Below are 12637 nucleotides of genomic sequence, written 5' to 3' on the forward strand. Positions count from 1 at the left end.
TGGTTAGGTAGGACACAAGATATCTGTTAGATAGGAACAACAGTAGTGATACATGGTTAGGTAGGACACAATATATCTGTTAGATAGGAACAACAGTAGTGATACATGGTTAGGTAGGACACAAGATATCTGTTAGATAGGAACAACAGTAGTGATACATGGTTAGGTAGGACACAAGATATCTGTTAGATAGGAACAACAGTAACGTTATTGATACAAACCCTCAATGTAAAGTGATATTAATCCATAAATACAGAGCACAAGTACAACCCTTTTATATAAACCTTTTACGGTAGTAAGAAAATAAACATTAACTTAATATTTCAACAAGTCACCTGCTAGTAAATCACCTGCTGGTAATAACTAGCGTGACATTGTAGTGCAGAGACCAACGGTGCTCGTTAGCTCGTCATTAACACGGCTAGCTAAGACAGCAACAACTTGGTTAACTGGCTGAAATAGGTCTTCAATTCATGAACGGCTAAATAAATATCTACAGAGCCACATTCGCTATTGACTTTAGGATATATGAACCAGTTTTCCAAAACCACTATTGTGTTATACAGTTTGAAACAGTTTTTATGTACAGAGGAAGAGGACTCGAACCTGCTCTCAGAATATCTGTCAGACTGAGGAGCGGGCAGACCAACTTCCCAAATAGGGGAGAAGCACTCAAAACACACTAGTTGTTCTTTCTAAGAAAATAATACAAACATGGTAGGTCCGAAGACCTCTCGTATTACCAACCTTACTACAATGGCAGCAAATATTTTAATGAATTCAGTAATACATAATGAAAGGAAACGTTATTTATATCACCCCTTTTCCCGAGGTGAATGGTTTCACCCACTACTCTCCCGGAACTGAGGCTTTGACATCAACAGTTTCACTTTGTTCCACCTTTGGTGAGCAAAACAGCTAATAACGTAGCTAAATACTGACATTATCCTCCATCGAGATATCTGTTCATATCTAAATACATGGCTCTGCTTTGGTCTATTCCATTGATATTGTCAACCTGAACATTACATTGAACATGTGAGTCATTTAGCAGACGCTCTTATCCAGAGAGACTTACAGTAGTGACTGGATACATTTTCAGACGTTGCATTGGCAGGACAATTCCATTAGTAGTTGGGAGGAGAGCAGAAACAGCCTAACACCTCCACTGATACTGTGTAACCTGTCTGCAGTCAACCAGCCATCCAGACTGAAGTGAAGGCCTTGTTACAGAATGAAAACACCTTCTCTTTCGTCGGCATGGCAACCTGTAAACATGTCAGTGGCGTCACAATGTTGCACAACAGCAGCAGAACATTGGATGGAGGGTCATTGTGTCATCACACAGTGTCCCTGTCTATTCTACTGTATTGGTACATGTGGTATTACAATACATTAGAAGATCTGTAGACGGCAGCATTGAAACAATTTACAACACATCGTCAACTAGCAACCTACTCTGTTTCAGTGCTGTTTAAATATCCCACTTATTTTATTCTGCTGTTAGAGGCCATCAGTAGAGACAGTCAGGAAAATAGTCTTTGTAGCTAGGTTTTTTACTGTCAAACCTGGGAAGTGTGTAAGTATATATACAATTAGGATTTTACTTTAAGGTCAAATGTACTGTAACTGTCTAGTTGTGAAGAGAATCTAAATATGTTGTTTACTGATCTCCTCTCCATTCTAGCACCATACGTTCTGTTGTTTATTGTCCTCCTCCCCATTCTAGCATTCTAGGGCCATTCCCCCCAGAAATGTCCGGGAACTTGCAGGTGCCTTGGTGGAAGAGTGGGGTAACATCCCACAGCAATAACTGGTAAATCTGGTGCAGTCCATGAGGAAATGCACTGCAGTACTTAATGCAGCTGGTGGCCACACCTGATACTGCCTGTTCCTTTTGATTTTGACCCCTCACCCCTTTGTTCAGGGACACATATTACATTTCTGTTAGTCACATGTCTGTGGAACTTGTTCAGTTTATGTCTCAGTTGTTGAATCTTGTTATGTTCATACAAATGTTTACGCATGTTAAGTTTGCTGAAAATAAAGGCAGTTGACAGTGAGAGGACGTTTCTTTTTTTGCTGAGTTTAGTTCTTACTGACAGACTGGGTTGGTAGAAGGAGACAGGGGAGGAGAGAGAGATGAGAGAGAGAGAGAGAGAGAGAGATAGGACTTAATGACAGACTGAGTTGGTAGAAGGAGACAGGGGAGGAGGGAGAGAGAGATGAGAGAGAGATATAGGACTTATTGACAGACTGAGTTGGTAGAAGGAGACAGGGGAGGAGGGAGAGAGAGATGAGAGAGAGAGAGAGAGAGAGACTTATTGACAGACTGGGTTGGAAGAAGGAGACAGGGGAGGAGGGAGAGAGAGATGAGAGAGAGAGAGAGAGAGAGAGAGGACTTATTGACAGACTGGGTTGGTAGAAGGAGACAGGGGAGGAGGGAGAGAGAGATGAGAGAGAGATAGGACTTATTGACAGACTGAGTTGGTAGAAGGAGACAGGGGAGGAGGGAGAGAAAAACTGACATTTAAATCAGCTGAATATATTTGTATCACTGACTTCTCACCAGTGATGTCATCATAACCAGTATCCTTTTCCTCTCTTGGCCCAGCCCAGCCTGACCCTGACATATAGCATCAGGCCTGTTGAGTTGACTTGGGTAACAGACCTCTAGCTTCTACACCACATCCCCCCTTCTCCTGCTCTAACATGAGACCTCATCAGTACTCATTTTGGGTGCTGGTACTGTTTATATTTAGGTGCTGGAACATTAAGCCAATATTCTATAAGAGGTGAACTCAAGCAGTAGAAAGTTAGAGGTGATATTATAGCACACACTATGTGTAACTTTGCTGCTCTGCCAGCAGTTTCCTGTGGAATTTTTCTAATGTCAGTGTTTCCTGTAGGTGGGTATGTTTAACTGATCTTATCTGCTTAAAGGTTTGTCACATCATATAAGTAAGGAAGTAATGATATAGAAGTCAGAAAGCCTAGCAGTATTTCTTACTATTCAGTCCTCTCTTCATGACAGTAGACTTGTTTCGCTCAGTAGAGCCCCAGTTCGAGACAGATATGATACCTGCAGTGGTACTGATGACCCTGTTCTGGTTCACAGGTAAGATGCTGTTATACTGATATACACGTGTGACAGTTACTGAGATGTGATTTAATATTGTAAGATATCTTACCATTTGCAGGGTTAGTAAAATAACATGCAACTGGAAGCAGACAGTAAAAATGTGTCTCAAAGCAGGACAATGATGTGATCACCAGTAAATGTACTTTACTGTAGCCTAACTGTCCATCTGGGGACAGGCACTAATGTCAGTTAAGTTGTGATGGTGTCATGTATCTGACTGTTGTATATTCAGTGTGTCGATGATTGATTGTATCTGTCTCTATGTAAATGAATGAGAGTATATATTATGTATTATATATTATATTGGTGTTATGTTAGAGTAGGAGAAGGGAGGGGTGTAGATGATAGAGGTCTATGAGCTGAGTCAAGATCAACAGGTCCAACATTATATGTCAAGAAGAGAGAGAGACCATGCGCAGGAGAGAGAGATCAAGATGAGCAGAGCGACAGGGTAGAGAGAGGAGTAGTGGGGAGAGCAGAGGAGAGAGTAGTGGAGGGGATATTTGTGGAGGAGAGAGAAAGTGTCAAGGAAGGGCTACACTAGGGCCCTCTCAGCCAGCCGGCTCCACTAGGGCCTTCCCAGCCAGGCGTCTCCACTAGGGCCCTCTCATGGCGGCTCCACTAGGGCCTTCTCAGCCAGGCGGCTCCACTAGGGCCTTCTCAGCCAGGCGGCTCCACTAGGGCCTTCTCAGCCAAGCGGCTCCACTAGGGCCCTCTCAGCCAGGCGGCTCCACTAGGGCCCTCTCAGCCAGGCGGCTCCACTAGGGCCCTCTCAGCCAGCTGGCTCCTTGTTACTGTAATTTAATTATGCCAATGTGCTTTCATCAATTGAAAGCCCTTAATCTATTTTATGAGAATTTCTAACATTTCTTGTTTGCATAAAATAGACGCAGACCAGTCTTTCAATAATAGGTAATATAATTTATTCTCGGAGCGCGCTGCCACTTAACCACGAGCAACAGTTTATATACAGATCATGACGTCATTTCATTGCTTTAACAGAATCCCCTCCTCTCGACTGGGACAAAGTAAGGTGAAAAGTTCATTCTAACTTACTAACACACTCCCAGGTAACTTTTGACCCCTCAACATTATCAATCACCACTGAACTGACAGTTGTAATTAACAGAAAACCTAGGAATGCACTCACTGCCTTATCTAAAAACCCCAGAGCTAAGTTTCTGTAGGGTCAACCATAGGCGAACGACCTTATCTGTTTTCACAGTCCACAACCCATTTGTTTTATTCCTAGTTGGAATGGTGTTCATTAACTTTTTATTACACCTTATCTGTGTCACACAATCCCTTCTTATGAACTCATATTGTTAATCACTTATAAAACAGAGTATAAGTTTACTTAGTTACAATTCTATTTAAAATGGGGATATTGTTTATTAATTTATCCATAATAAATCCAACACTCCTCTAGGGCCCTCTCAGTTAGCTGGTGTGTGTAGGAGAGTGTGAGCTGTGTGTACAACAAGTAGAAGTACAAATTTCAAGGGAAATGAACTAAAGTGATAAATCTAGTCCTAGGTTTTATTTACTGTTGTGTTTGTTCTCCACTGGTTACCCTGTTCTCATCACAACAGGTCACACATTCTGCTGACATGATTGCACACTGTGGTATTTTACCTAACAGATATTATATTTGTTTTCAAATTATTTTGGGGTATTTGTAATCTGAGGGAAATATGTGTCTCTTATATCGTTGTACATTTGTCAGGAGGTTAGGAAGTACAGCTCAGTATCCAACTCATTTTGTGGGCAGTGGACACATAGCCTGTCTTCTCTCTGCCTACCTCTCTCAATAGCAATAGCAATACTCACTGAGTCTGTAAATTGTCAATTATTTTCTCCGTTTTTTTATCAGTTACGGTGGTCAGATGTCATTATGGGGTATAGTGATGTCATTATGGGGTATTGTGATGTCATTATGGGGTATTGTGATGTCATTATGGGGTATAGTGATGTCATTATGGGGTATTGTGATGTCATTATGGGGTATAGTGAAGTCATTATTGGGTATAGTGATGTCATTATGGGGTATTGCGATGTCATTATGGGGTATTGTGATGTCATTATGGGGTATAGTGATGTCATTATGGGGTATTGTGATGTCATTATCTGAATGTCTGAATCCTGGTTTAGGAAGACCACCAAAAATTCAGACATTTTAATTCCGAACTACAACATTTTCAGACAAGAGTTCTGTCCTACTATCCAGGTCTGTACCCAAACAATTTGAACTTCTACTTTTAAAAATCCACCTCTCTAAAAACAAGTCTCTCACCGTTGCCGCCTGCTATAGACCACCCTCTGCCCCCAGCTGTGCTCTGGACACCATATGTGAACTGATTGCCCCCCATCTTTCTTCAGAGCTTGTGCTGCTAGGCGACCTAAACTGGAACATGCTTAACACCCCAGCCATCCTACAATCTAAACTTGATGCCCTCAACCTCACACAAATTATCAATGAACCTACCAGGTACCTCCCCAAAGCCTTAAACACGGGCACCCTCATAGATATCATCCTAACCAACCTGCCCTCTAAATACACCTCTGCTGTCTTCAACCAAGATCTCAGCGATCACTGCCTCATTGCCTGCATCCGTAATGGGTCAGCGGTCAAACTTTCTACGGCTGGCCATGCTTTCCACCTGGCTACTTTTACCCCGGTCAACAGCACTGCACCCCCCACAACAACTCGCCCAAGCCTTCCCCATTTCTCCTTCTCCCAAATCTGCTCAGCTGATGTTCTGAATGAGCTGCAAAATCTGGACCCCTACAAATCAGCCGGGCTAGACAATCTGGACCCTTTCTTTCTAAAATTATCTGCCAAAATTGTTGCCACCCCTATTACTAGCCTGTTCAACCTCTCTTCCGTGTCGTCTGAGATTCCCAAAGATTGGAAAGCAGCTGCGGTCATCCCCCTCTTCAAAGGGGGTGACACTCTTGACCCAAACTGCTACAGACCTATATCTATCCTACCATGCCTTTCTAAGGTCTTCTAAAGCCAAGTCAACAAACAGATTACCGACCATTTCGAATCTCACCATACCTTCTCTGCTATGCAATCTGGTTTCAGAGCTGGTCATGGGTGCACCTCAGCCACGCTCAAGGTCCTAAATGATATCTTAACCGCCATCGATAAGAAACATTACTGTGCAGCCGTATTCATTGATCTGGCCAAGGCTTTCGACTCTGTCAATCACCACATCCTCATCGGCAGACTCGACAGCCTTGGTTTCTCAAATGATTGCCTCGCCTGGTTCACCAACTACTTCTCTGATAGAGTTCAGTGTGTCAAATCGGAGGGTCTGCTGTCCGGACCTCTGGCAGTCTCTATGGGGGTGCCACAGGGTTCAATTCTTGGACCAAGCTCTTCTCTGTATACATCAATGAGGTCGCTCTTGCTGCTGGTGAGTCTCTGATCCACCTCTACGCAGACGACACCATTCTGTATACTTCTGGCCCTTCTTTGGACACTGTGTTAACAACCCTCCAGGCAAGCTTCAATGCCATACAACTCTCCTTCCGTGGCCTCCAATTGCTCTTAAATACAAGTAAAACTAAATGCATGCTCTTCAACCGATCGCTACCTGTACCTACTCGCCTGTCCAACATTACTACTCTGGATGGCTCTGACTTAGAATACGTGGACAACTACAAATACTTAGGTGTCTGGTTAGACTGTAAACTCTCCTTCCAGACCCATATCAAACATCTCCAATCCAAAGTTAAATCTAGAATTGGCTTCCTATTTCGCAACAAAGCATCCTTCACTCATGCTGCCAAACATACCCTTGTAAAACTGACCATCCTACCAATCCTCGACTTTGGCGATGTCATTTACAAAATAGCCTCCAATACCCTACTCAACAAATTGGATGCAGTCTATCACAGTGCAATCCGTTTTGTCACCAAAGCCCCATATACTACCCACCATTGCGACCTGTACGCTCTCGTTGGCTGGCCCTCGCTTCATACTCGTCGCCAAACCCACTGGCTCCATGTCATCTACAAGACCCTGCTAGGTAAAGTCCCCCCTTATCTCAGCTCGCTGGTCACCATTGCATCTCCCACCTGTAGCACACGCTCCAGCAGGTATATCTCTCTAGTCACCCCCAAAACCAATTATTTCTTTGGCCGCCTCTCCTTCCAGTTCTCTGCTGCCAATGACTGGAACGAACTACAAAAATCTCTGAAACTGGAAACACTTATCTCCCTCACTAGCTTTAAGCACCATCTGTCAGAGCAGCTCACAGATTACTGCACCTGTACATAGTCCACCTATAATTTAGCCCAAACAACTACCTCTTTCCCTACTGTATTGAATTTATTTATTTATTTTGCTCCTTTGCACCCCATTATTTTTATTTCTACTTTGCACATTCTCCCATTGCAAATCTACCATTCCAGTGTTTTACTTGCTATATTGTATTTACTTTGCCACCATGGCCTTTTTGCCTTTACCTCCCTTATCTCACCTCATTTGCTCACATCGTATATAGACTTGTTTATACTGTATTATTGACTGTATGTTTGTTTTACTCCATGTGTAACTCTGTGTCGTTGTATGTGTCGAACTGCTTTGCTTTATCTTGGCCAGGTCGCAATTGTAAATGAGAACTTGTTCTCAACTTGCCTACCTGGTTAAATAAAGGTGAAATAAAATAAAATAAAAAATGATGGGGTATTGTGATGTCATTATGGGGTATAGTGATGTCATTATGGGGTATTGTGATGTCATTATGGGGTATTGTGATGTCATTATGGGGTATTGTGAAGTCATTATGGGGTATTTTGAAGTCATTATCGGGTATAGTGATGTCATTATGGGGTATTGTGAAGTCATTATGGGGTATAGTGATGTCATTATGGGGTATTGTGATGTCATTATGGGGTATTGTGAAGTCATTATGGGGTATTGTGAAGTCATTATGGGGTATAGTGATGTCATTATGGGGTATAGTGATGTCATTATGGGGTATCTGGCGGCAGGGTAGCCTAGTGGTTAGAGCGTTGGACTAGTTACTGGAAGGTTGCAAGTTCAAATCCCCGAGCTGACAAGGTACAAATCTATCATTCTATCGTTCTGCCCCTGAACAGGCTGTTCAGGGGAACCCACTGTTCCTAGGCCGTCATTGAAAATAAGAATTTGTTCTTAACTGACTTGCCTAGTAAAATAAATAAATAGTGATGTCGTTATACGGTATTGAGGATAGTTTTTAAATTAATATTAGAATAAGGCTAACAAAATGTGAAAAAGACATGGGGAGAAGTATGGGAGAAGAGAAGAGGAAAGGGGGAGGAGAGGGTGAAAGGGGGACAGGGAGAGTAGAGTAGCGGGGGAGAGGAGAGGAGAGGAGTTGGGGGATAATGAAAGGTGGCATCCTATGATGTTGCCATGTTGAAAGTCACTGAGCTCTTCATTAAGGCCATTCTACTGACAATGTTTGTCTATGGAGATTGCATGGCTGAGTGCTTGATTTATATATCTGTCAGGAAGGGGTGTGGCTGAAATAGAATCCACTAAATTAATCCACTCAGAGGACTATCAAATCTGTCATCAAATCACATTTATTTATTTACTTCTTACATCAGCTGATGTCACAAAGTGCTGTACAGAAACCTAAAACCCAAGATGTTCAAACGTTCATAGACGACCAGCAGGGTCAAATAATAATAATCACAGTGGTTGTCGAGGGTGCAACAGGTCAGCACCTCAGGAGTAAATGTCAGTTGTCTTTTCATAGCCGATCATTCAGAGTATCTCTACCGTTCCTGCTGTCTCTAGAGAGTTGAAAACAGCAGGTCTGGGACAGGAAGCACGTCCGGTGAACAGGTCAGGGTTCCATAGCCGCAGGAAGAACAGTTGAAACTGGAGCAGCAGCACGACCAGATGGGGACAGCAGGCAGAACAGTATATATAGTGTATGTACACATGGGTGTTGTTGCACCATACCAACGATAAGCCTGTCTTCCCCATCACATCATGAAAGGTCATGTTGATGTTCATTTAACCTCTGCCTCTCTCTTCCTCTGACTCCTCCCTTTCTCCTTTGTTTCTCTCTGTCTCTGTGTCTCTGTCTCTCTCTTTCTCCTCTGTCTCTTTCTTTCTCCTCAGATCTCCAGACTCAAAGCGTCAGTCCACTAGGTAGGTAGAGTATAAATCTACAGTGATTATAGCAGTTCAATATCAATTCATGTGTCCATACAAACCATTCTAAACCCCAATAACAAGTAGTGTTTTATGTAACTACTAATACTTGTCAACCACAAAGCATTACTGCTGTTAGAATAACAGAATCACTGTCATCATCTGTCCTCACCACTGTGTTTTCCTCTCTGCTGTTTACAGCTGAAGACTCAGTCAGACTGGTGGATGGGACCACTTCCTGTTCTGGGACAGTGGAAGTCTTCTACAGAGGAGAGTGGACAGGTGTATGTTTTAGGTGGTGGGGAATGAGGAGAGATGTTAAGGTTGTGTGTAGAGAGCTGGACTGTGGGAATCCTGTATCTGTATCTAGAGGACCTCTGATTGAAGATGGAAGAATAGGAGTCAGACTATTTAGTATTTGTAGTGGAGATGAGTCTTCTATTAGACAGTGTAACATCATAGAAGAACCTGGTTTCTGTTATGGTGAATATTATCATCATGTGACCTGTTCAGGTAAGAGACTGGTCATATTGAGAGATTTATTTATACATTATACAATATTACCATGTATCATGTTTTATGTGTTTTTATTTCATTTAAATAGAGGGAGAGATTTCAGATGTATTTAAACATTATATTTGTGTTTGTCATATTGGTTCATGGGAGATGTTCATGGGCAGATCATTGTAGTTCAGATGGTACTGAAGTGAAGCTGCCTGATGGATGTCCAGCTGTTTATTTTCTATAAAGTGAAGTGAACTTATTCCTGTCTCCTGCCTGCATTATTCCCAACCCGATCCTGAGCGACTAAGAACCCATTTCTACCTCTTACAGTATCAAACATAGCAAACTACAATCTTTTATCCAACATATTTGTGTTTAGTCCTTGACAATGTCATCAACAAAACGGAATGAATGTTCAACCAACTCTTTTTCTCCAGAGTTTGTGCGGCTTGTGGATGGAGCTGGTCTCTGCTCTGGGAGAGTGGAGGTGAAGTCCAATCAGTCCTGGGCCTCAGTGTGTGAAGCTGACTTTGACCTGCAGGATGCAGAGGTAGTCTGTAGGGATGTTGGCTGTGGGGCTCCTGCAGCTCTACAGGGGGGGCTCTATGGAGAAGGTGAGGGTCAGACCTGGGATAAAGAGTTCCAGTGTAAAGGCAAAGAGTCCCTTCTCCTGGACTGTGACACCTCAGACAGAGAAAACAAGACCTGCCTACCTGGTAATGCTGTTGGACTCACCTGCTCAGGTAAGAAACAGTTTGTCACTCAGTCAACATTGTTTCTCACCTGGAGTGAAGAATATGAGAGACAGTATAGATGTGTTTTAGTGAGAAAATAGTAAGATTACTGTCTCTCTCTTTTCTTTTCTCAGAGCCTGATGATGTGAGGCTGGTGGGAGGAGGCAGTCGCTGTGCTGGTGGAGTGGAGTGGTACGACCAGGGAGAGTGGAGGATTGTGGGAGCTGAGGACTGGCATGTAGCTGCAGTAGTGTGTCGACAGCTGGGTTGTGGTTCCACTGTTTCAGAACTACTTGGAAACACCAATAGAGGGTTTTTAGTTTACTGTTCTGGGTCTGAGTCTTCACTGAGGGAGTGTTCCAGAAGTTATGATCTCCATCCTGGAATCACAGTGATCTGCTCAGGTAATAACAACATATTATAATTATATTCAACTGATTTCCTTCATTCATACAACTTCCTCTGCACCTCTCATGATGACTGTTTAACTTGTCAGTCTGCTTTACTAAATAGATCACTCAGTCAAGTAGGAATCAAATACAACTTAAATATCCCAGAATGCTTTTGTATGTGAGTGTTATCTCAGTGAACGTCTCTACTCACTACCACTGTTACATGCTGATGTTATTGTCATATCTATAGGAAACTAGTTGAAGAGGTTTTTCTTGTTCTCTTTTATTGTTACAGATCTCCTGGTCCAGCCTGATATCTTCCTGACTGACTCAATGGGAGGGGTCTCCAGGGGCCACCAGGGGCCCGAGATGTTCAGGGGCTACAACTTCACCATCACCTGCTCCACTCAGCCACAGTACCCAGGAGGCTCCTTCCACCTCACGTTCACCGGCTCCAACAGAACCCAGCCAGCTGTCAATCACTCTGCTGCCTTCCTCTTCCCTGCTGCAGATGACTCCCACCAAGGGAACTACAGCTGTGTTTATGACAATTATGTTTTCTCTCATAATTTCTCCTCTGAGAGTGAGCTCCTCTCCCTCACCATCACAGGTAACTGAACAGGAACCAGACTTATAACTTTGTCATTGACAGATTTCCCACAGATCTATGTGATGTTGATCAGTCCCCTCATCAAAGGTGTTTCTGTTTGCAGCTTCTCCTCTGCCACCCTTCATCATCAGACACGTTGTAGTGCTGCTGATCCTACTGACAGCCATCACCACCTCCTACCTGTACTACAAGGTAAAGACATTTACTCAGATGTTACAAGTCATTTAAACGAGAGGGGGAGAGGGAGGGAGAGAGAATGGAGATACTAAAGAGTAAATGTCTGACTGTTGGTGCTGTGCCTCCCTAGCCCACCAGGAGGCAGAAGAGAGTGAACAGGGTGAGCAGCATGGATCTTTATGTCAATGCCATGGAGATGGTCTCTCTGAGCTCCAGAGCTGAAGCTGGACCGGGAGAGGAGAGAGCAGCCCAGGGGACGGATTAGGAGTAGAATGAAGCTGACCCTACATGCTGATCTTAGGTCAGTTTTGTGTTTTAAATCGATGGTCAACAGTGGACTGGTGTTTAAAATGTGGTGACAAACCTGAAGTGGTTCTAATTTTAATAACAAGTTCAGAATTAGTTCAGAATTAGTTTCTCTTTCTAGAACCTTGGAAGAAATCTAAAAGGAGTGACTGCAACCACCATTATTAATTTAGTTTGGTTTTTACCACCAGAGTAACATGGGTTTCTGGGTTACATGGGGTTTGGGGTAACATGGGGTTTGGGTAACAAGGGGTTTTGGGGTAACATGGGGTTTTGGTAACATGGGGTTTTGGTAACATGGGGTTCTGGGTAACATGGGGTTTTGGGTAACATGGGTTTTGGTAACATGGGGTTTTGGTAACTTGGGGTTTTGGTAACATGGGGTAACATGGGGTTTTGGTAACATGGGGTAACATGGGTTTTGGTAACATGGGGTTTTGGTAACTTGGGGTTTTGGTAACATGGGGTAACATGGGGTTTTGGTAACATGGGGTAACATGGGGTTTTGGTAACTTGGGGTTTTGGTAACATGGGGTAACATGGGGTTTTGGTAACATGGGGTAACATGGGGTTTTGGTAACATGGGGTAACATGGTTTTTGGGGTAACA

The 12637-nt window shown here is 43.2% G+C and overlaps 1 protein-coding gene across 1 annotated transcript; it reads left to right on the forward strand.

Annotated features, from left to right (window-relative positions):
• The first annotated feature begins 3027 nt into the window (after window positions 1–3027).
• Window positions 3028–11987, forward strand: LOC149974803 (CD5 antigen-like). Its single transcript, XM_090210009.1, has 8 exons — window positions 3028–3118; window positions 9273–9302; window positions 9507–9818; window positions 10247–10552; window positions 10678–10947; window positions 11231–11545; window positions 11649–11737; window positions 11853–11987. Exons 1-8 carry the CDS (start codon window positions 3028–3030, stop codon window positions 11985–11987), a joined length of 1548 nt encoding a protein of 515 aa, XP_090066135.1.
• The last annotated feature ends 650 nt before the right edge of the window (window positions 11988–12637 follow it).

Source organism: Oncorhynchus mykiss, chromosome 19, assembly GCF_057628025.1.
Source record: "Oncorhynchus mykiss isolate SJ-2025 chromosome 19, ASM5762802v1, whole genome shotgun sequence".
NCBI lineage: Eukaryota > Metazoa > Chordata > Actinopteri > Salmoniformes > Salmonidae > Oncorhynchus > Oncorhynchus mykiss.

Bases quoted from the DNA above. Each gene is read 5' to 3' on its own strand.
- LOC149974803 (XM_090210009.1), top strand. From the start codon at position 3,028: ATGACAGTAGACTTGTTTCGCTCAGTAGAGCCCCAGTTCGAGACAGAT. The intron at 9,819-10,246 runs GTAAGAGACTGG...CTTTTTCTCCAG, and splicing joins TCATCATGTGACCTGTTCAG to AGTTTGTGCGGCTTGTGGAT. The intron at 11,738-11,852 runs GTAAAGACATTT...GTGCCTCCCTAG, and splicing joins CCTCCTACCTGTACTACAAG to CCCACCAGGAGGCAGAAGAG.